At 42.5% G+C, this 24,683-nt stretch overlaps 1 protein-coding gene across 3 annotated transcripts in view; it reads left to right on the plus strand.

The window, feature by feature from the left end:
- Nucleotides 1–24,683, plus strand: part of FGL1 (fibrinogen like 1) — a 68,006-nt gene that overhangs the window by 34,459 nt on the left and 8,864 nt on the right. The window contains exons 4-8 of one of the 3 annotated variants that reach the window (XM_073341909.2): nt 6,521–6,701; nt 11,900–12,062; nt 18,695–18,792; nt 20,824–20,873; nt 21,851–22,038. In XM_073341909.2, the coding sequence (XP_073198010.1) occupies nt 6,521–6,701; nt 11,900–12,062; nt 18,695–18,792; nt 20,824–20,873; nt 21,851–22,038 (680 nt within the window). Of the gene's footprint in view, nt 1–6,520; nt 6,702–11,899; nt 12,063–18,694; nt 18,793–20,784; nt 20,874–21,850; nt 22,039–24,683 lie in introns of all 3 variants that reach the window. The other 2 variants (XM_073341906.2, XM_073341908.2) reach the window with 2 other exon arrangements.

The raw sequence follows: 24,683 nt of genomic DNA on the forward strand, positions 1-24,683 counted from the left end.
AGCTTGGCTTAATGGTGAAATCCTAGCGGATCTTAAACATAAAAAAGAAGCGTACAAGAAGTGGAAGGTTGGACATATGACCAGGGAAGAGTATAAAAATATTGCTCGGGCATGTAGGAATGTTATCAGGAGGGCCAAATCGCACCTGGAGCTGCAGCTAGCCAGAGATATCAAGAGTAACAAGAAGGGTTTCTTCAGGTATGTTGGCAACAAGAAGAAAGCCAAGGAATGTGTGGGCCCCTTACTGAATGAGGGAGGCAACCTAGTGACAGAGGATGTGGAAAAAGCTAATGTACACAATGCTTTTTTTGCCTCTGTTTTCACTAACAAGGTCAGCTCCCAGACTGCTGCGCTGGGCATCACAAAATGCGGAAGAGATGGCCAGCCCTCTGTGGAGATAGAGGCGGTTAGAGACTATTTAGAAAAGCTGGACGTGCACAAGTCCATGGGGCCGGACGAGTTGCATCCGAGAGTGCTGAAGGAATTGGCGGCTGTGATTGCAGAGCCACTGGCCATTATCTTTGAAAACTCGTGGCGAACTGGGGAAGTCCCGGATGACTGGAAAAAGGCTAATGTAGTGCCAATCTTTAAAAAAGGGAAGAAGGAAGATCCTGGGAACTACAGGCCAGTCAGCCTCACCTCAGTCCCTGGAAAAATCATGGAGCAGGTCCTCAAAGAATCAATCCTGAAGCACTTGCATGAGAGGAAAGTGATCAGGAACAGCCAGCATGGATTCACCAAGGGAAGGTCATGCCTGACTAATCTAATCGCCTTTTATGATGAGATTACTGGTTCTGTGGATGAAGGGAAAGCAGTGGATGTATTGTTTCTTGACTTTAGCAAAGCTTTTGACACGGTCTCCCATAGTATTCTTGTCAGCAAGTTAAGGAAGTATGGGCTGGATGAATGCACTATAAGGTGGGTAGAAAGCTGGCTAAATTGTCGGGCTCAACGGGTAGTGATCAATGGCTCCATGTCTAGTTGGCAGCCGGTATCAAATGGAGTGCCCCAAGGGTCGGTCCTGGGGCCGGTTTTATTCAATATCTTCATAAATGATCTGGAGGATGGTGTGGATTGCACTCTCAGCAAATTTGCGGATGATACTAAACTGGGAGGAGTGGTAGATACGCTGGAGGGGAGGGATAGGATACAGAAGGACCTAGACCAATTGGAAGGTTGGGCCAAAAGGAATCTGATGAGGTTCAATAAGGATAAGTGCAGGGTCCTGCACTTAGGACGGAAGAACCCAATGCACAGCTACAGACTAGGGACCGAATGGCTAGGCAGCAGTTCTGCAGAAAAGGACCTAGGGGTGACAGTGGACGAGAAGCTGGATATGAGTCAGCACTGTGCCCTTGTTGCCAAGAAGGCCAATGGCATTTTGGGATGTATAAGTAGGGGCATAGCGAGCAGATCGAGGGACGTGATCGTTCCCCTCTATTCGACATTGGTGAGGCCTCATCTGGAGTACTGTGTCCAGTTTTGGGCCCCACACTTCAAGAAGGATGTGGATAAATTGGAGAGAGTCCAGCGAAGGGCAACAAAAATGATTAGGGGACTGGAACACATGAGTTATGAGGAGAGGCTGAGGGAGCTGGGATTGTTTAGCCTGCAGAAGAGAAGAATGAGGGGGGATTTGATAGCTGCTTTCAACTACCTGAAAGGGGGTTCCAAAGAGGATGGCTCTAGACTGTTCTCAATGGTAACAGATGACAGAACGAGGAGTAATGGTCTCAAGTTGCAGTGGGGGAGGTTTAGATTGGATATTTGGAAAAACTTTTTCACTAAGAGGGTGGTGAAACACTGGAATGCGTTACCTAGGGAGGTGGTAGAATCTCCTTCCTTAGAGGTTTTTAAGGTCAGGCTTGACAAAGCCCTGGCTGGGATGATTTAACTGGGAATTGGTCCTGCTTTGAGCAGGGGGTTGGACTAGATGACCTTCTGGGGTCCCTTCCAACCCTGATATTCTATGATTCTATGATTCTATGAACTGGGGATGTTTAGTCTACGGAAGAGAAGAATGAGGGGGGATTTGATAGCTGCTTTCAACTACCTGAAAGGGGGTTCCAAAGAGGATGGCTCTAGACTGTTCTCAGTGGTAGCAGATGACAGAACAAGGAGTAATGGTCTCAAGTTGCAGTGGGGGAGATTTAGGTTGGATATTAGGAAAAACTTTTTCACTAGGAGGGTGGTGAAACACTGGAATGCGTTACCTAGGGAGGTGGTGGAATCTCCTTCCTTAGAAGTTTTTAAGGTCAGGCTTGACAAAGCCCTGGCTGGGATGATTTAATTGGGGATCAGTCCTGCTTTGAACAGGGGGTTGGACTAGATGACCTCCTGAGGTCCCTTCCAACCCTGATATTCTATGATTCTACGATTCTATGATGCTATGATTCACATCACCATCGGAAGCTCAGGATGGGTTTCTGCTAAAGGAGTCTGTGAAGTTGCATGCTGCAGGATATACACCCAGAAGGGCCTGAGTGGTAGCCTCCCACAGCCCACTGATTGGCTCATGCTGGTATATAGGAAGTCATCATAGAAAGCTGTCTGAGCAATGATGCAAACTATTTGCTTGCTTCTGCTCCAGACCTTGTCTTGCTGTGAACCACAGACTCTGCTACTTGCCTCCTCTATGCAACTCAGCACCTGACCCTGACTTCCAGGCATCCTGACCCTGCCTGACCTGATCTGACCCTGACTCCGCTACTTGCCTCCTGTCTGCAACACAGTGCCTGACTCTAACTTCCTGGCATCTTGACCTGGCTTGACGCAACTCTGCTACTCATCTCCTGACTGCAGCTTGGTAACTGACCCATGCAGACAGACTGCCCAAGGCCCAGCCCTGACACTGAGACAAGCTGAGATTTTAGTTTGGACAGAAAGAGACAGGTCTGGAGCAGAGAGGTACTACACTGGCTAGTCTACACTGGCCACAGCAGCGCTTTAACGTGGCTTGTGTAGTCACAGCAGAGTGCTGGGAGACAGCTCTCCCAGCATTCTAAAAAACTACCTCCAGGAGGGGCGCAGCTACCAGCGCTGAGAGCACGGCTCCTAGCGCTGGTGCCCCTGGCTACACTGGCGCTTTACAGCACTGAAACTTGCTGCCCTCACGGGTGTGTTTTTTCACACCCCTGAGCGAGAAAGTTGCAGTGCTGTAAAGTGCCAGTGTAGACAATCCCTAAATTGTAGAGATAGTAGTTAAATTTGTGTTTGTAGATGAGATTACCCAAAGTAAATAGATGGTGTAGAGGAAGAATAGAAGAGGACAAAGTACGGAGCCCTGTGGAACCCCAGAGAAAACTGAGGATATCCTCCAAAGAACCTTCTGAAGGAGCAATTAGAGAGGTAGGAGGACAATCAGGAGAGGGCAGAGTCATGGAAGCCAAGGGAGAACAAGATTTCAAGAAGAAGAGTATGGTTGACTGTGTCGAAGGTGGCTAACAGGTCAAAGAGAATGAGGATGGAGTTCTGATCCTCAGCTTTGGCTAAAAGGTCATCTGTAAAATTATGATAATACTTCTCTACATCCCAGGAGTGTTTAGAGACTTAATTAATTAATTTTTTAAGCACTCAGATCTTCATTTGAAATGCACTATAGAAACAAAAAATATTGTATAATTTTTAAAAATAATTATTAAGATCCTATATGGCTAAATTTTACAAACCCTCTAACTTTGTCACCCACAGTTTTGCTTCTGCAAAAACTGACATTTTTGAGTGCAAATGCTTCTGTGCATGAAAACTAAGCAGCTAGATCTCTAACTGATTGACATGGTCATGCAAGTGCTGTGTGTGTGTGCAAGATCCACAAGCAGTTCTGTGTGTAAAACTGTTGGAGCAAATGTGGCACCTGTGTTGAGGGCACTTCAAAAATTTGGCTCATATTATTTTGGGCTTTGCTAATGAAGAGCCAGCAGAGGGAGCATGAGCATTTTACACTTACATCAAACAGGATAAGAAATACAATCAAAACTACTAGTATGCTGTGAGGCAAAAGTGCCCATTCCCTGAAGCTGAAAAAAATACCGTCTCTCATAAGTCATCTGTAAGAATTTTGCAGTAAGAATCACTTGACCAACAAGGACCATCTAATAAGTTTCAGAGTAGCAGCCGTGTTAGTCTGTATTCGCAAAAAGAAAAGGAGTACTTGTGGCACCTTAGAGACTAACAAATTTATTTGAGCATAAGCTTTCGTGAGCTACAGCTCACTTCATGGATAAAGTGAGCTGTAGCTCACGAAAGCTTATGCTCAAATAAATTTGTTAGTCTCTAAGGTGCCACAAGTACTCCTTTTCTTTTTTCATCTAATAAGTGACGCTTATCAGCTTTTCAGGAGTATATTACTGTATTGTCTATCATTGTGCCCATTGTTACTGACACCTGGAAAAGATTTTCAAGGCACTATTCAAATAAGTTAGGGCTCTGGGGGTTAATAGGCCACTGAAGGGCTTGTGTGTGTCTCTGGTGAGTTTTAGGATTTGGTCAACTAGCTCATCTCACAACTTCTTGTGGCCAAAGGTCCTGCTGCCTGCTCAGCATGGCTTAGGTTCAAGCAGCCAGCTGGTACGGAACTTACTCCATAGCTGAATCTGGTCCAAAGATTTTTATGGAGTTTTCAAAAATGCATCACACTGGCACATGCAGTAAACCCTCTGCTCTTCAACAGGTTCCTGAAAAACTACCTTATCGTGCCATATGTGTTCCAGGCTGCTAACCATCGTCATTATATACTGGATTACAACACAGTATGAATTAAATTAAAAGCAAACATCTGAGATACAACACAAACATTTGGAATGAAGGCATGTGATCAGGATTGCGCTGCAGAGCCAACATGCCTGAAGCAACAAATACTCATCTAAGGGAACCTTGAATATTAAAAGAAAATAACATTTTATATAAAAAAAATCATTATAACAAACCCATTTGAAGTGATTCTTTATCTCTTGCCTAAAAAGATCAACTCTTCTCTCTTTTCAATCTCCTACTCTAAGTTGGTCAACAAAGTGAATTGCATCGTCTAGAATGAAAAAGCAATGCGGTCTGGCCTCCTGTAATAATCTTGAGTCTTACCAGAAACAATAGGCCATGTCTATGTAAAATGGATCATGAGTGTTTATTGGTTGTAGTAAAAGCCCCTCTTCTTTTTAACTAACGCTAAAGTATAATCATGTGTTAACTTCTCAGTTTGTGGAATCTTATGAGTGCTGTGTGTCTTAATTAAGAATCCTATTCTCAGAGCTGTACAGACATTAATGATGGTGCTGATTCACCAACAAGGAAGCAAATCTATAGAAAAACATGCTGGTTTGTGCTGCATTTGGATGCACTGGAGGGAACCTATGTCTGTCAAATTGAATAGGACAAAATTAGTATGGAAAGACATTTGGTTTTTTTGCAACAGTGTGAAGTGAGTGCAAAACACTACTATTATGTTCACGGCATACACAAAGAGAAATTAAATAAAAACATAGATTCTCTTGCAGGAAGGTTGCAGCATCATGCTTCATTTCTTAGCTCTAGATCCCTCTAGCCAACAGGCAGGACTAGGATCCCCCCTCCACCACCACCATTCAGACTGATAGCCTGTGATTCCAACACGGTCTTCAATACACCAAAACTACCAGATCAGAATGCAGTAGTATAATCAAGGGTAAACAAAGTTTACCCACTTCTCATTGGGAAATATGGAGTGTAGGTTTACCCATTTCTTTCTGTACCACCACACCACTGCCAGAATGTTAGCATTTCACACCAGCCTTGCCCTGGTGTAACTGATTAAATGAGTAGTAGGATAACAGTGAATCACGTTCTTTGTACTTAGCATTTATTCTTCATGTTCATCAGCAACTTGTGAATGATCATAATTTTTTTTTTGTGAGCGCTGGCAGTGGGTGTGGAGCTGTACAATCCATGCATAAAGGAAGTCTGAGTCCATACCCTAAGAACCTTGTACTCTAAAATGAAATGAAAGTCAGACATAATGGTGTTTAGAGAGCAAAGCTGAAAAAGTACCAGTGTCCAGATTATATTTCCTGAGACCCTTGGGGACTACAAGGTTTGGGGAAGATCCCACTACCTGTTCTCTGGGGACTAAACCCTGTCCCTGACAGGAAGATGGGGGGAGACAATTCTATGAAGGAATCCTTACAGTAACATTCTCCACCAGAGTCCCCTCCTGCAGATTTTCCTGTGGGAGTGGATCATCCATCCCCATGATATAAGAGCTGGTCTCTAAGCGGTGTAAATTCCTTATTTATAAAATATATAAATGGATTATTGTTTAAAGACTCCATGGAAGAAGAGTGTTTTAAGGAGAAGTCTGAGAAAGTGCTGGTGGATGTTTGGCCACCCTGTAATATACTTGATAACTTTAAATAAAGGGGGGGAATGCTAATCATAATCAATTTCTACAGTGACTGGTGAGAACTGCCTTCTTGAATCAAGTGGTTTATTAATGCTAAACACACTGTGACAAATGTTAACTCTACAAGCAAAAGTGCATTTTCCCCTCTAGACTCTACAGAGTTGTTTTCAAGAGCAGCTGAGGCTCAAGGCCCAGGTGAGACTTCTGGAGTATCGTGTGAAACAGCAGCAGGTAAAAATAGTGCAGCTCTTACAGGAGAAGGAGATTCAATACAGTGACACCGGAGATGAAAACAGTGTTATTGACCTGGGAGAAAAAAGACAATACGCAGGTTAGAATTTATTTCTTCTTTTCACATTGTGTCTATTTGAACTCGTGTATATGTTTCCATGGCCAGTACAACAGAGACTTCAGCGTTACAGTGATGCTTTACAATTCCCCCAGGAAACTGTCCCACCAAGACATAGCATTCAGCTATTATCCAGGCCTTTGTTGTCTTGAGATCAGATTGTGCAATGCATTCTACATGGAGCTACACCTTAAAACTGTCCAGAAACTGAAGTTGCTGCAGAACATTCCAGCATGCTTTTTAAAATGCTATCTTGCCAAATTATACCTGCTCTAGATCTGTACTAGCTACCTGTTGGCTTCTGAGTAGATTTTAAGGTGATAACCTTAGACTTTAAGGTGACCTATAAAAACCTAAGAAACCGGACAGCTACCTATCCAAGAATCCACCTCTCCCCCATTGTGTTACTGCTACAGCTGCAGTGAATGATGGCATTCAAGATGGCACTTCCCTCCATATAAAATAAAAGGGGCTGGCTGTTTTCCATGAGGGCCCCACAACTTTGGACCTCATTTCCCACCATCTCAGTCCAAAACAGCTGATCTGTTGAATTAAAATTCTAAAACAGGTGAAACTCTAATAAAAAACAAAAAGTGTAATAAGAGCAGGGAAAGAATTTTTCATGCTTTAAAGAACATGATACAAATAAAGGAATTTAAAAAAAACCCCACAGCTATGGTCTGTTGTTTAGAGCCACATTCTTTAGGTATATAAACAGAGCCTGAGCTAAGAGACTGAAGAGAAAGGGCAAAGCCCTTTCAAACATGTTTTTAATCATATTTTTTCAGCTGAAAAATGAGTCTAACTCCCAACTGTTTTCAATTTAATTTTAGGAACACCCAGCAATGCAATACTACATGTCTTGATTTCTCCCAGAAGCATAGACACTACCAGCTCAACCAGGACACATGAAACAAGACTATACAGAACAATAAAAGTTAATAAAACTTTAGAATCCTATTGCTCGGTGACCAGAAGCCAGTACAGACTTCATATAATTTGTATTTGTGACCTTAGCTTTAGTTTGGCTGATGATTTCGTTATTCAACTAGATTCTGGGCTCCACTCCAGCTGCTTTGTGCCAGCAGATCTAGCCTCTTTAGGATCCTCCCCACAAGTGCTGTAGAACTACAATGGTAGAAACAGGACTACCTCCAGTACTGAAGAATACAAAGGTGACTTAAAGCCACCATTTCATAAACCCTCCTGCCCTGTGCTGAACTCAGCTCAGCTGGAATGGAGGATTTGATCCTCTGATTTTTGCTACCTTAAGGGTATTGTTAAAATGAAACATAAATAACAGATAGTCAGCTAGGACTGCCACCTTTCTAATGGCTGGTAACCAGACCCTCAAGGCCCTGCACGCATCTCCGCCTCTTCCCCCCAAGGCCCTGCTCCATCACTCGCCCCTCTCCCCCCATCCTCCCATAGGATTGCTGTTTCTGAGGTACATCTGCTCACACATCCTAGGGTAATAAGGACAATCTGCACACACATAGGGAGATTTTCACTTACACTCATTTGAATTTCTTCATTTCCACACACATGCACACAGTGGAAAGTTTGCTTCATTAGCACACTGGTTCTGGAGAGCAGGGGAAGGGAGCTCCCCTTTTGCACATACAGCTGAGGTGAAAGGGAGGACTCCCCCTACATTTACATGGATGCCTAGATAGGGGAAGAGATTCCACTTATTTGCACCAGTACCTAAGAGAGAAGAAGGTCCCACCCACTTGTACACACAGTGGAAGAGTGGAAGGAAGAGAAACAGATGCTCCCCCATTTGCAGCACACCCACCCAGTTCCTGTGTCCTGCCAAACTCCAGGCTGAGAAACTTACTGAACTTTCCCCAGTTGGGCTGTTGGGAGTGGCTGGGGCAAGGAGGACTGTGAGCTGTGATTCGCTGGGTGGCAGGGCGCTCAGCTATGATTGGCTGGGCTCTGTTCCCCTCCTCACGAGGGTGGTGTGCGTTCTCTGGGTAAGCATCTCTCAAATCAGAAGTGAGCAAGTTTCCACAGATCCAAAAAATTGGACATCAGGGCTTGTGAAATGGTACTTGGACACACAAGCTGAAACCCGGACTGTCTGGGTGAAAACCGGATGGGTGGCAATCTTATAGTCAGCTAACAGAAATCTCAGGTTTCTGCCTTTCACCCTTCATAGCCTGCTAAATCTGTGTCTAATACTAGCCAAGTCTAGACAAACACTAACACATGTCAGCCATTTGCCATCTCCAGTCCCGCTGAAGGAGGAGTGAAAGATTAGGAAGGACAGTGGACATAGACCACCCTACAATGACTAAACTACTGAAAATATTTTAAAAATTGTAGTTAGAGACCAGATTTCCAAAGGTATTTAGGTGCCTAAAAATGCTGATAGGCACCTAATAGTATTTCCAAAGGTGCCTAGCCAGGTTAGATGCCTAATTCCCATTGAAAGTCAGCATTAGACACCTAACCTGCTTAAGGGCTTGTGAAAATCCCACAAGGCACTAATCTGCATCCTTAGGTGAATGTGAATATGAATGCCCAATTGTCCGTATAGATGAGATTTTTTTTTTCAGATTAAGAGCCTGATCTAAGTGCATCCTGTAACTGTTATTATTTTTTGTCTTAAAGTAGCATCTAGAGATCCTAACTGAGAGCAGGACCTCATTGTGTTAGGCACTGTATATAAACCTCATAAGACCCTATGCAGAGCTTGCACTTTAAATGGACAAGACAAACAGTGGATGAAAGGAAAGCAGTGCTGAGTACCCTGAACTCCCACTGAAGTAAATCAGCAGGGTCTCTCAGCACAACTGTAGGATTGGGCCCCATTTCATTGTCTCTTCTAATATTCAGGGCGCCATATTTCACACATTATTGCCACATTAACTAGCAAGATATGGAGAACTTAATTATAGTTGGGTTTTTGTTGTCTCTGGTACTATAAAGAAAAATCCCCAAACATATCCCTCCTTTTCCCCATTTGTCCTGTCAACAACGCATCACATTCATTATTAAAACCATTCTGCCAGTGAAAGCAAGCAATCAGCTTCCATGCTGGGTGTGAAGCTCTGGTTTTGATCTAACATCTATAATGCTTACAGGACAGTGAGACTCTTTTAGAGACTGAAAATATTGTTACAGCTGGAGGGCATTTTAAGGTGAGAAAACATCAAAGTGAGCTGTAGCTCACAAAAGCTTATGCTCAAATAAATTGGTTAGTCTCTAAGGTGCCACAAGTACTCCTTTTCTTTTTGCGAATACAGACTAACACGGCTGTTACTCTGAAACTTAAAATTTCAAAAATTGTCAGCCAGCCACTTGTTCTAGTCCAAGGCACCATTTTGGCAGTCAAGGGTTCAAAAAAAGAAAAGCTTAATCACAGATTCATATTGAATATCTTCTGTTTCTATAAAAGACGAAGCTACTTTCATAGTTTTCAGGACATTTGTGTTGTAAGAGTACAGCAGGTTTGTTGCAGTTCTAAATAAAATCTTCTCTTCCTTCTGGGTCACCTCATTCAGTCACTACCCAAGTCCTAAAGGGCCAAATCTATCCATAATGTAAATCCATTGAAGTCAATGGACTCATACCAAGAGAATTTAGTCCAGTGGGCCTAATATGCTCTCCTCTCCGCATGCTGCTCTCTCCACTGTTCAGCTACAGTTTTCCCATGTCAGGTGTGTGCAGATAATCAAGAGCCAATACAGACACAAGCAGTTTCTTAGACAGGAAGGTTTGGATGCTTGGATAGCTGAGTTTCCAATGTATATTATATATATTCCATTCTACAGCATGACATGCCTTCTTATAATAAAGGCATGTCCTCCTCCCTGTGCCAACCCCTAAAACCCAGATTTCACCCCACAATCTTTGGGGGAGAATCTCCCTTCCTGCAATACTAACGGCCCCTTATACAGGAGAAAAGGCCACTGGATTGCTGTATTTATTAATAGTAATATCATTGTTGGTGTGGTTATATATTTGTATAGCATCCACAGTTCACAGGGCACTTCACAGAAAAATAAGGCAGTAAAGTCCTTGCCCCATAGGGCCCGAACCCTTACCTATCTCTATAGTCATGCACAGGCATCTTCAAGGAGCTGAGCACATCATGCTCAAATAAATTTGTTAGTCTCTAAGGTGCCACAAGTCCTCCTTTTCTTTTTGCGAATACAGACTAACACGGCTGCTACTCTGAAACCAGCGGATTAAGCACATTCTTAAGTACAGTGCAGACTTGGGACTCTGCTGAGAAAATCATGAGTGTTTGAAAATTTGAGACTATACTCTAAACTAGTGAAACATTCTTTAAATTCCTCCCATCGACTGGCTTAGATCTTATTTACATTACTTTTCTCTATTATAGTCTGTTCAAACCCTGGCACAGTCTTTTGTTTTCAGTATAAACTGTTTATTTTCTGGTCTAAAACGCACTGGGGCTTTCACAAGGGAGAAAGAAAATAGTTCAGAATGTTCCAAACTGGCCCACAAATGCAATTAAAAAAACAAAATGTTGGCAGAACCCCAGCCAACATGTTCAGCAAGTTTTCAGAGGTAAATCTTACAGTTAATCACCTCTACCTTTGCCAGGAAAAACAGAAAGAGTTGAAAATTGTATGTCTTTCCTGTGTGACTGACAGTCTGAGAGTAGATTAGATATTAACAAAGAACTCCTTTCATATAAAAATTAACTCCTAGGAGGAAAAAAAAGATTATAGAATTATTGTGCATTCATTGGGCCTTATTCTCTGAACCTTAGTCAGTCACTTATACCAATTCAAAGTGAGAGCAAAATAGTATCAAATCACAATGGGAACATTTTACATACCGGAGTATGTGAGTTTGGACTCATGCTTTAGAAGGTGCAAAGGTGTACCAGGTTCAATGTTTATTATTTTTCTCCTAACAGTGATGATTCCGTCCTGCTGTTTGTGGCTATTCTACAATGAGCAAAATTCTGTAGTACGTGGAAATCCCACTGAAGTTAGTGGGTGTTTTTACATTTGAGGAGGCTGTACAAACATGTAATTATGGTAATCAATGAAAATGATAAAACACAAAGATAATATGCAAGTTTTATATTTTTACCATACATTGATTATGTTGATGAAGGTCCCTCTTTGTGAAGCTTGTTTTCAGTAATAAGTAAAGGACCTAAAAAAATCTGTTTTCAACTGATATTTTGAAAGCAGATTGTGCAGAGATCTACAACGATGGACATAAACGCAGTGGATTTTACAAGATGAAACCTCTTCAGAGCCCTAGTGAATTCCTCGCCTACTGTGACATGTCAGAAGGGGGAGGCTGGACTGTTTTTCAGAGACGTTCTGATGGCAGCCAGAAATTTGATAGGTAGGTGTTGGAGCCAGCAGTTATAATTACAAACAAACCACAGGTATCTGAGACCAGGTGAGACCAAGTTATACATTAACTCTAAAGCTATCTCCGTAAGGGACGATCAGTGGTGAAAAGAGAGGAATGATGATTTTGTACGTAAGCCACCAGACTGGAACACCAAAGTTCTTCGTTCAATTCCTGACTTTGCCTCAGACTCTATGCCCTGGTCTACACTAGGACTTTAGGTCGAATTTAGCAGCGTTAAGTCGATGTAAACCCGCACCCGTCCACACGATGAAGCCCTTTTTTTCGAATTAAAGGGCTCTTAAAATCGATTTCCTTACTCCACCCCTGACAAGTGGATTAGCGCTTAAATCAGCCTTGCCGGGTTGAATTTGGGGTACTGTGGACACAATTCGACGGTATTGGCCTCCGAGAGCTTTCCCAGAGTGCTCCATTGTGACTGCTCTGGACAGCACTCTCAACTCAGATGCACGATTGTCTGCCGTTGCTCTGACGCAGGGAGGAGCGACTGATGACATGGCTTACAGGGTTGGCTTACAGGGAGTTAAAATCAACAAAGGGGGTGGCTTTACATCAAGGAGTATTTCAGGCAGGACTTCACGGAGGGTTCCAATAAGAAATGGTGCACCTAAGTCATTGTTCTTATTGGAACAAGCAGGTTGGTCTGGCCTCTGATTGATACATGGCTAGATTTACCTCGCTGCATCTTCTCTGTGAGTGACTGCAGTGTGACCTAGAGGAATGAGTCCCCTAGACGGGGGGGTGAGGAGGGGGGAGTTGCAAATGAGTACAAAACAAATCTGGTCTATTTCTTGTTTTGATACACTCCATCTATCTTTTACATCTTTGACTGGCAGCAGACGGTGCAGAAGGACTGCATACCATCCTCATCTCTTGCCTGCCCGGCAGAAGATGGTACAAGAGGACTGCCAGCAATCCATATCGCCTGCCTGCTCACCATAAGATGATTCAATAGGATTGACTGCAGGACTAAAGAGAATGACTTGATCAAGTCACTCCAAATTTAGTCCCTGCGCCCATGTCTGCCCAGGCGCTCCTGATCGACCTCAGAGAGGCGACCAGGAGACCTCGGACATGACGATGATGGCTACCAGTCCTACTGTACCATATGCTGCCATAAGGCAAGGGGTTGCTGCTGCTGTGTAGCAATGCAGTACCACGTCTGCCAGCACCCAGGAGACATACGGTGACGGTTACCTGAGTGGGCTCCATGCTTGCCGTGGTATGGCGTCTGCACAGGTAACTCAAGAAAAAAGGCGCAAAACGATTGTCTGCCCTTTCTTTTACGGAGGGAGGGAGGGAACGGGGGCCTGATGATATGTACCCAGAACCACCCGCGACAATGTTTTAGTCCCATCAGGCATTGGGATCTCAACCCAGACTTCCAATGGGCAGCGGAGACTGCCGGAACTGTGGGATAGCTACCCACAGTGCAACACTCCGGAAGTCGACGCTTGCCTCGGTACTGTGGAAGCACTCAGCCGAGTTAATGCACTTAATGCACTTAGAGCATTTTCTGTGGGGACACACACACTCGAATATATAAAAACGATTTCTAAAAAACTGACTTCTATAAATTCGACCTAATTTCGTAGTGTAGATATACCCTATGTGTGGCCTTGGGTAAGTTACTTAGGCCCAATTAAAGTAGTTAAGAATTAACCCAACTTTAAGCATCTTTTAAAAACAATCCACTGAAACCCTTGGGACTACTCCTGTGTTTTAAGTGAGGCACATATTTAAGTACCTTGCTGAATCAGGGTCTTAATTATTTTGTTCCTCATTTGTAAAATGGGGATAATAGCAACTACCTACCTCACAGTGTTGCAAGGAAAAAATCAATAATGTTTGAGGTGTTCTGATACTGTGATGATGCGGGGGTATGTAAGTACCTAGATGCTGTACCTAGGAAAGGGGATAATATAGGTAAATTGGATTTATGAGCTGCTGCTCCTTTCCCCACTTATCATGTCCAAATGAATTTTGGCTATATCCTCTCTAATCAGAACACCCACTGACTATCAGTAACATTGGCCTAATTATTTGTAGTTAACACTACAGACACATTAAATTCTAACTATAGTAGGCCACAGCAAAAATGGTCATTTGCTGCACTGGGGTATTTTCTTTGACAGCAGTATTTGTGGTAAATCAGATGTTCATAGCACCACTGTCCCACTGTGTGTAACTAAGTTCATTTTCATGTCATTAATAAGCACTGAAATAGTATCTGACATGTTTAGAGTTCTGTGCAAATACTAAACTAGGGAATCCTTTAAAAAAACACCTGTGATGCAGGTAAGCATATATTAAAAATAGTTGGAAAATTGGGGAGGAGAGAGTGTTCTGTGGAAAACCTGGTCTTTTCAGCAAAAAATTGAAAACCAAAATAGTTTGATTCAGAAATGATATTTCAGTGTCCCATGGGAGTGGTAGTTCAGGCGCCTCATGAGTCTGTTCTCCTCTATAAGCCCAAGCTCCTGGGTTGGACTACATCTCCCATGATGTACCATGTGAATTAGGGAATCCCTGGCTGTGGTGCATCATGGGAGGTGGAGTCTGGCTCGGGAGCCCAACATATAGAGGAGAATGGGAACATGAGGCAACTGAACTACAACTCTCATGAGTCACCATGGTGGCATATCTGAAACAAAATATTTATGTACTTGGCTGAAATATTTCAATTTTTGGCTGAAAACCAAAATCTCTTTGGTTTTCAAGCATTTTTTGGAGTGGATTTTGTGTGCATGGGTTGGGTTTTGTTGTGGTTTGTTTTATTTTATAAATTGGTTTTCAGGCATGAGGGTTCTATAAAAAATTTAAACTTTCTATGTAAAGCAGGTACTACTTGGGGGAAAATTATTTTGTTGAAAACCCCATTTTCTGTCTTTTTTTTGACAAAAATATTAACTAGTTTTAGTAAGTATTACTATCCTCATTTTATAAATGGGAAAAACTGAGGTACAAAGAGGTTAGAGACACAATAAGTCAATCTGGGAAAGCGAAGATTAGAATTCAGTAGCTCAAAGTCCTGATTCCCAGCCCTGTGTTCAGTCTGCCAGACAATACTGAGTCCAATATGGTTTTAATATTGTTACATAACTCATACTCAGTTAACATTAATGATGTTACATGCACTACCCTGTTACCATATGTTCCTGATAATCTTTGCAGCCTCATGACCTAGTCTGTAATAACACACTGTAGTAAATGAAGATCTTTAAATGTCTGACACGTTGTTTACTTCTTTTAACTGTAGTGAGTACACCCTGTATTATCCATTATGTATTTCATAGCGCATGCTTGGCTAGCCTCTTTTACAAACTCTTAAACCTCACTGCTAGATATCTCTGCAGTCACCAGTAAACAATACCTTAACATACAGAAACACAAGTGAATCTTGAGGCAAGTTCATTATTAGCACATTTTCACAGTCATATATTGCCATTTCACGTGACATAAGCTAGCAATGTATTTGGTTTTGTCAGTTGATATCTACAGTAATTTTGACAGGTTTCAGAGTAACAGCCGTGTTAGTCTGTATTTGCAAAAAGAAAAGGAGTACTTGTGGCACCTTAGAGACTAACCAATTTATTTGAGCATAAGCTTTCGTGAGCTACAGCTCAATGAAGTGAGCTGTAGCTCACGGAAGCTTATGCTCAAATAAATTGGTTAGTCTCTAAGGTGCCACAAGTACTCCTTTTCTTTTTACAGTAATTTTGTGTCTTTGCTCTATTTCACTAACTTTTTTTCCCTTTTAAAATGCTCTAAATACCAATAGGAAAAGTGTTCTTCTGGAATTGTACTTTTAACCTAAAAACTACTCAGCACATTTTATCGATTAACAATAACTAGTCCTCACAATACCCTTGTTGGTGGTGCGGGTTGATCCTGAGAGGCTGAGCATCTGCAAGTAGGCGAAAAGTGAGCAATACTATTTCTATTTTTCAGATGGAGGGAAATAAGGTTTTAGTTCATTGATTGACTGAAATTGAATTACTGTGCCTTTACAGTGAAGTAACTGAGATCAGTATTAACCCCAAAGAGATTACAGTAAGTGATTTATACAAGACCACAGCGGGAGTGTGATTCTCTCTTCAGGACACTCAGAACCATAAGCCACTGTGTTACTCCTCTGCCTCAGCAAGTGAGAGCTTTGCTACTGTTAAACTGTATGTCAGCTCTCTGACATACCAGTCTGTCTGCCTTGCCAGCAAACTCCTTGAGACTCTTCCATTCTAAACCTTCCTTGCAGGTAACAATCAGTAAAACCTAACTCCTGAGTTCCCCAGAGATGTCTTTCTGCAGTGTCCAGTCCCTTTCACAGAGACAGCGTGCACACCAGCCTGTTAGGTTACCTGAGGACTCATTCTTCACTTAAATATAATAGCAATGAGATGGGTTATAGTAAAACTATTAATAAGTTTTTATTAATAAAGTACAGAGATTTAAGTGATACTAAGCAAGAGAAAACGACAGGTATGGTTACAAACAAAACACGCATTCTAGTCACTAAAACTTTTCATTTTAGCAAGTTACAATCTTTGCCTAAGCAGTTCTCACTTACATCCGTTTACCAACATATTTAGCCCTTCAGGCCAGGGGACAAAACTTGCACAGACACAGAGGATAGTGTCCCTTTTCTTCCCTAAGTGATGGATAACTAAGGGGTTCTCTCTCCTTTTTATAGTACAGGAAACCTTTGAAAAGCAAACCCAGACAAAGTTCCTCTCCTCTCCTGATGTGTGGACACCATGCTGTCTTCCTCATCCCTTGATCAATTTTCTTTTTCGATTGGCTTAATCACTTCACTTCCCTTACCTGTAAATGTACTTCCATTGTCTCTGGCCTCTCCTTGCTCAATTTACATTGGAGACAAAGGTAAACAGGTGAAACAATGTTCCTTTGTCTATGGCAAACCTGTTTATCTGCTCTACTCAGGTTGCTTGATCTGAACATATTTCAGGAATATATTTCCAACACATATACACAATTCTTTACACGCTGACTGCACATACGTCACACAGTAATATTAGGGACCACTGTATCACCAGTTCTTACATGATACCTCACAAGATACTCTTTGGCTAAATATTCTGACAACAGCGTGTTGGGTGCGACCTTTGCCTGTTGGCATAAAGGGGGCTCTTAGGGTCACAGAGAGTCTGTCAGAGCCACTCTAGAGATGGAAAAATAAAGATCTGCTCGAGCCTAATTTTAGAGCCCAACCCAACCCTGAGTTGACCACAGCCAATCTGAACCCAGCCCAAGCATGTTGGGTTGTTTCATACCCGACCCAAACCTGACACTAGTATTTTGGTCCTGTCAGGTTCAAGTCAGGTTGCAAGGGTCTAACCTCTGGCCCAGAATGCATTTTCTTTACTTTGTTTCTCCATGGAACCATTGGGGCTCATTATCCCCTAGCCCTGCTCTCCCACCACAGCCCATCAGCTGCTCCCAGCCCCAGCCAAGCACTGCACACCCAAAGGGTGGCCAGTTTTCCCCTTTCCCTGGCCACTCCTCCCAGACCTGTGTTAGTGCCACTGCCTCAACCTTGGAGGTCAGGCTGGTGGGCCTTCCCCCTCCCCATTCTCCATGCCCCAGATCTGTTTCCGGCAGCTCCTTCCTGTAGGGTCTGGCTGCATGCCCTGCCTGCTGGCCACAGCTGCCTCCCTTAGCTGTGTGTGCTGTGGAAAAAGAGGCACGGCAATTTGACACCACAGTACAGTGAGGTGGCAGTGGCCAGCAGGAGCAGGGCAGGCAGCCACTGCTGTACCAACCCCCAGTGCAGCTTGTGCTCAGAGACTGCCTGACTCAACTCGAGCCTGAGTGTCAGGTTGTTCTCCACCCGATCCATCCTGAACCTGACACTTTAGTCAGGGCTCATTGGATTTGCGTTCCATTGCAAGGCAAAGGAAACAACGATTTTATCTGATCTGTCTGGCATTTCTAGTACTCCCTTCACTATAGTATCTAGGCACCAGAGAGAGACACAAAAATGGCAGGGCCTATCAAAAGACGTGCCCCTAGCTCAAGGGTGGGAAAAGCAAGGTGATGCTACAGCTTACAAAACAGTAGCAGCGAGATCTGTGGAAATTTCATAAGCTACTCAGTCAAATCACAGAAGGTATATTATTTCTGATGAAATGCTGTGTGTGACACTCCTACACATAAACTTTCATGCTGTGGTCACCCGGGAAGTGTCTCTTCATTGTACACATTTAGGCGATGATTACTGGAATTTAGGCAAGTATGTTATGCAGGAAGTCAGACAAAATGGTCATAATGATACCTTCTGACCTTAAAAGCTATTGTGGCTGTGTTTCTGGAAACCAAGCTTTAGTTTGGGTTTCAGCTGCCAGCATAAAAAACTAAGGACCTCCCACTTCCATGTGTGTAAATCAGAAGTAACTCCAGTTAAGTTAATAGACTTACACTAGTTTAAAACCAAGGTAAGTGAGGTCAGAATCATGCCCCAAAAAGTAATTTATTAGTGACTTGATATCATATAAGACTGTGAGGTTAAAACAATGGTGTAGTTCCTAGCAAACTTATTATCCTCTTTCATTATCCCAAATCATTAGTTTCAATTTTATTTTCAGAGTCTGGGCTGACTATGAACAAGGTTTTGGAAATTTTGTTTCAACAAATGGTGAATACTGGCTTGGAAATAAAAATCTTCACTATCTCACCAATCAAGGTAAGATTTGTACAGAAATATTTTTCTTCCTTAGCGGCCTTTGCAATACAGGCAAATCCACCATCTGTTTCTGCCTGTTACTTTGTTTCAGGACCAGGTTCTGATGCAATTTGCACTCGTGTAAATCCTGAGTCACACCACTCATTTGAATGGGGTTGTTTAGAATTTACAACAGTGTAAATTAGATCAGAATCTGGATCTCAGTTCCTAATAAAGGATTCAAACCCTCATTGGACCAATGTGTCAATGGTGTGCAGGGATCCTCTACAGAGCAATGCTCTGCAGTACATAATGCCAGCATCCCCCACGCTCTCAGATCCTTCCTCCCCATAGCAGACCTGCATCAGTTTAACTGACAGTCCTGACCCAGTCAGTGAACTGCATCCGTTCCATTTAGTCAGGACTTGTAGTGGCCACATATGTGACACAATCTGACTGACAATGCAGGTCTGGGTGTTTTCTTATTTCTCCTACTCCTAGGAATGCTAGCAGTGTCTCCATATTTCTAATAATTAAAGGTAGTTAATCTCCTATTGTCCTAACATACCCTCCTCTAAGGGCTTGTCTACACTTAAAATATTGCACTGGTGCAGCTGCACCACTGTAGCACTTCAGTGAAGATGCCACCTACACCAACAGGAGGAGTTCTTCCATCAGCATAGGTAATCCACCTTCTGGGAGGTGGTAGCTACAAGGAGGGTTAGGTTGGTTTAACTGCATCACTCAGAGGTGTGAGTTATACTGACCTAATTTCCTAGTGTAGACCAGGACTAAATTATTGCTTGTTAGATCTTATGATTCAATTTAGTGTACTCATTCCTCCTCCCAAAACCTTTAAAAGGCAGACTTCCTAAATTACTCTGCTGACAGTTCACAATGGCATCATGCCCCTCATTGCTCAATCAGCCTTTGAACATACTCTCTCCTCAGATAAGAAATCGAGGTCAATGGGGTTGAATGGGTGTAAGTGAAAGAAGAATTTATGCTATGCATTCAGGGCCAGATCTTCAATTGTCTTAAATTTGGCACAGCTCCACTGAAGTCATTGGAAAGATGTCAGTTTACACCCTCTGAGGATTTGGCTCTGATTGTTTAATTTACTAATCTACAGAGGACCCAAAGCCTCAAATTTTGGATTTGGATGGTAATTCCCCCAAATTTTGAGGAAGAGCAAATCCAGGATTATGGCTGGATCCTCTTTCCTACCTTCATCAGCAACTCACAAATCCTACCAATGTGAGAGGGCTGGGTGGCTTACACTGGAAAACTTGTACCAGTGTAGCTCCATCAATTTCTGATACAGATCAGCCCCATATGTTTTGTGGAGGGAGAAATACTAATGAAAATTAATTTTAAATGTCTAAAAATTGATTCCAAGCATTGTGGTCTGTTATATGCTCACCTTTAAAGACCTTCATGAGAAAATGTGGCTTTAGCAGAGGCGATGCATGGGGGGGGGGCGCATGTGGGGAGACGTGCCCTGCCAGATTTGCTGCTTGGCTTGTACTGAGCATGCTCAGTAACACTGCTGAAGCTGGCTGCCCTCACTCTGTTCCCCTCCCCCACACTACTGGCAGGCACAGGTTGTCTCTAGACGTTAGTGACTATTATAATTTGTATTCTTGAAGTATATCCCACACCTCTTTATCTTCTTTCTTCCTCACCACTTAAGCATTTCTTGCTATTCCTTGTTTTACAACAATTTTAGGAGCATAATTTAAAGAAGATGTTGCCAGAACAATATTAGTTTTATAGAAATTGCTGTGATTTTTATTCATATGAATTTGTCCCATAACTTTTTAAATATGCTAAGTGGCTAAGTCACTAGTGCATTTAAATAAATGCAAATGTGAAAATAAAAAAGCTTGTGGGAGCAAAAGAAGAAACATAAATAGGATTTTAGTCTTTTTACATAGCACAATGGCTTTATTCTGAGGAATGCTGAGAGAGGTTGATTTAACATGAATAAATATTTGTTGTTGTTTTGTTAAGGAAACTATACCCTAAGAATTGATCTCTCTGATTTTGAAGGAGAACGGCGCTTTGCACAATATAAACGCTTCAGAGTTACAGATGAAGAGGTAATAAAATACTGAATAACTTAGTTAATCGGTTAATTCATTTTTTAAATGAAAGCTTGGATTCCGTAGGCAACAGAAAAAATATTATGGAAGGCCATATAATTATAGATTCCACAACTTTCATATACATATATGGTTTTCTAATATCTCTTATTAACACATTTTCTTTCTCACCAAGACCTTAGAATTTTGGATTATGTAATAATACATTGGTTTAAGTTCATAAATTGGTTTTACACAATCATACTTTGTGCCTGTCTTTAAAGATTTTAAATTAGTTTTCTGGTTCTTCAGCAACCTTTTAAATAATAGGCAGTTTTCATAGAACTTTGCTGATGTTATCAATGATGTTGGTTACAAAGATTTTTTGACATGAAAATGTTCAACATAAGATGAAGTTTTTATTAAGCAAAATTAGCTCTGTTAAAGGGTAAATCACAGAGAATATTCTTTGTTAACAAAGGCCTTGATTCAGCAAGGTACTTAACTATGTGGCTAATTTTAAGCATATGAGTAGTCCTGTTACAGTCAATTCACTAGGACCATACATGGTTAAATTTAAGCAATACTTAAGTACCTTGCTGAATTGGGGCCAAATGGCCCAATTATGCTGAATGCCTTCTGGTAGGTGCTGAGTACCCTAAACAGCCACTAAAGTAAAATCCAATTGTTTTGGAGGCAGTAGGAGTTAAAAGCATTCAATGGCTAACAGAAGCCCTTCAGCACCTTGCAGAATTGAATCCTAAAAGCCTGCTTTTAAACACGTATTTAAAGTTCTTGAAAATTCTTTTGTCTTACTGAGCATCATCCCAGTTGCCTTTTACACTGTGTTTAAATGGCAAGAGCTAAATGACATGCCATTTCTGAGTTTATATTAAATAACAGTGAATGGAATGTGTATATTTCCTAGTTAATACCCATATTTGTCAATAACACCCAGAGATTAGTCTAATTTTTCTCTCTCCATTTTTCATTAGAGCTCATACCAGCTGAGCTGTGGTGAATACTCTGGCACAGCTGGTGACTCCCTAACTGGGGGGTTTCACCCTGAAGTGAAATGGTGGGCTGATCACCGAGGAATGAAATTTAGTACACAAGACAGAGACAATGACAACTATGAAGGGAACTGTGCTGAGGAAGAGACAGCTGGCTGGTGGTTTAACAGGTCAGGTATTTCATGAGAGTACCAATACTAGTGATTATGATATCTCCTGATTACATATGATGTAGAAACATATAATATTAGGTGGGATTAGTACAGAGGTGGGCAAACTACTGCCCGTGGGCCTCATCCGGCCCGCTGGACTATCCTGCCCAGCCCTTGAGCTTCTGGCCAGGAAGGCTATCCCTGGCCCCTCCCCTGCTGTCCCCCATCCCCCGCAGCCTCAGCTCGCCGTGCCAGCGCTCTGGGCGGCGGGGCTGCAAGCACCTAACAGGCAGCACGGGTGGTGCAGCTGCCAGTCCTGCTGCTCTGAGCGGCATGGTAAAAAGGCCGGGAACGGGAAGGGGTGGCTGGATAAGGGGCAGAGGGTCCCTGGAGGCAGTCAGGAGACAGGGAGCAGGGGGTGGTTGGATGGGGCGGAGGTTCTGGGTGGGGGCAGTCAGGGGACAGGGAGCGGGGGGGTTGGATAGGTGTGGGAGTCCTGAGGGGCCTGTCAGGGGGTGGGGGTGTGGATAGGGATCGGGACTGTCAGGGGACAGGGGACAGGGAGCAGGGGTGTTGGACAGGGGGTAGGGTCCCGGGAGGGCGGTCAGGGAACAAGGAGCAGGGGGAGTTGGATGGGTCAGGAGTTCTGAGGGGGGCAATCAGGGGGTAGGAAGTGGGAGGGGGCAGATAGGGGATGGGGGCCAGGCTGTTTGGGGAGGCACAGCCTTCCCTACTCGGCCCTCCATACAGTTTCAGAACCCCAATGTGGCCCTCAGGCCAAAAAGTTTGCCCACCCCTGGATTAGTATAATTAATTGTAATTGGGTAATCTGTCATTGACCCCTATCACAGACACCTCAGCACTTGCCCACATGACTGAGCCTGACCCTTGAACGAACTCCTTGCCTGATACCCCTGTATCACACCATCTCTAGCTTGCACTGGACTGACAGAAGGGATTTACTATGTGCTGGGGTTTGCACTCCAAATTCTCACTTGCTGTCATTCTGTATCTATTCTATCTCCAATGTACAGATTCTCTTTAAGGTCTCTGACTTTCATTAAAACAAGTCACCTTGAACACACATTACCACTGCTTCCCATTCTTGCACTTTCCCAGTATTTAGCTAGACCAGATGTGACATTTGTGCAGGCTCTATGACAAGTTAGTGCTAGTGGTTGAGTTAATAGATGCCTAATGTTAGGGGAACCATTTTTCACCCCACTTCACAGGGTCTCAAGCTCATTGTCCATTCATCAAGAAAGGAATGCACCCCCTTATTTAGTGGTTGTTCTCAGAGCGATTATTCTGAGAAGGAAACTTCCTTAAAGATGATGAAGTCAAAGTTTTTAAAATGTAACATTTCTTATACTTGTGCATGCAAGGTGACACAGAAGATTGAACATAAATGATAAATAACCTTGGCCTTGAATATATGGGCAACTATCTATATAGGTTCACTTGAATAATAAGATAAATATAGCTGCAAGGTGCCATTATGCAATATAATTATGCAATATATAGCTATAAAATGCAGTTCAAAGAAGCATATTATCACAATGCAATCTCAGTTCACTTGGGAAGAATTGCCAGGCAGGATCAGCTCCAATGTGTGTGTCTCTCTCTGTGTCACCCTTTGTCTCCCTTTTTAACCCCTCACTTCCCAAAATTCAATACCACTTTCTTTGAGAGGACTGAGATAAGTTAGGCCGATCTCATTACCTGTAGCCACCTCATAGGTTTGTTTCAAAATTAATTTTATCTTTTAGCATATGCTAGGGAAGGAGAATCAACATAATGGATAGTGCAAGGAATTGGGTATAATATCATAGCAAAACCACTTGTGGACTGAGTTTCAGTGCTACTTAAAGCTACAATTATAGATATAGAAAAAAAAATCAGTTGTGATCCTGTTCCCAATTAAATGAACCTCCAACCCTAAAATTACATAGGATTGGGATAACGTATCACAGCTCTCATGTATGATGAATCACCAATGACTATTAGTCAACTGAGTCCATTTTCCTCAAAACAAATCTCTTATTATGTCTGATAGCTCAGGCAAAAGCATTATACTTTTGTGGAAATAGCTGCATGACAGGATTTGACAGTTCTTTGTATCTAATATACTATTATGATTCGTATCATATAAATACCACAGATAGCTAGCTCTTGCGGTGCAGGTTTCTATTAGCTGTGGGTCTTTCTCTCTCTTAAAGTGATAATACTGTCTTGTAGCAACTATGCTCTGGATTAAAGATGAAAGCTGCTAATGAAGTTACCCCACTTCCATGATTCTGCCATTTTGTTGAGTAAGCACTTACTACTGAAGTGAACACTGAAACACTCAGCAGAATGCTTGCAAATATCAGTATTCTGCCCACACAAAAGAACAAAGCAAGCAGGCAGAGTGAAATGAAAGCACTGAGAGCACTCATTTGTCATGCCCACATTAGCAATCATGGATTGGGGGAGAACCAGTGCTCTGGATTGGGTTATATAGACTCTCCCAGCTGGGTAGGAATTTGTTTTTCTATTGAAATGCAATTTTTGCCTTAAAAAAATTAAGGGATCAGGAGACAATAGGAATGGAAACAGGCTACTTCTGAGGTGTGTACATGAGCCTGCCAGGTTTGGCAGTGTAACTTTAAAAAAAGCATACC

This window comes from Lepidochelys kempii, chromosome 4 (assembly GCF_965140285.1).
Source record: "Lepidochelys kempii isolate rLepKem1 chromosome 4, rLepKem1.hap1, whole genome shotgun sequence".
Taxonomy (NCBI): Eukaryota; Metazoa; Chordata; order Testudines; family Cheloniidae; genus Lepidochelys; species Lepidochelys kempii.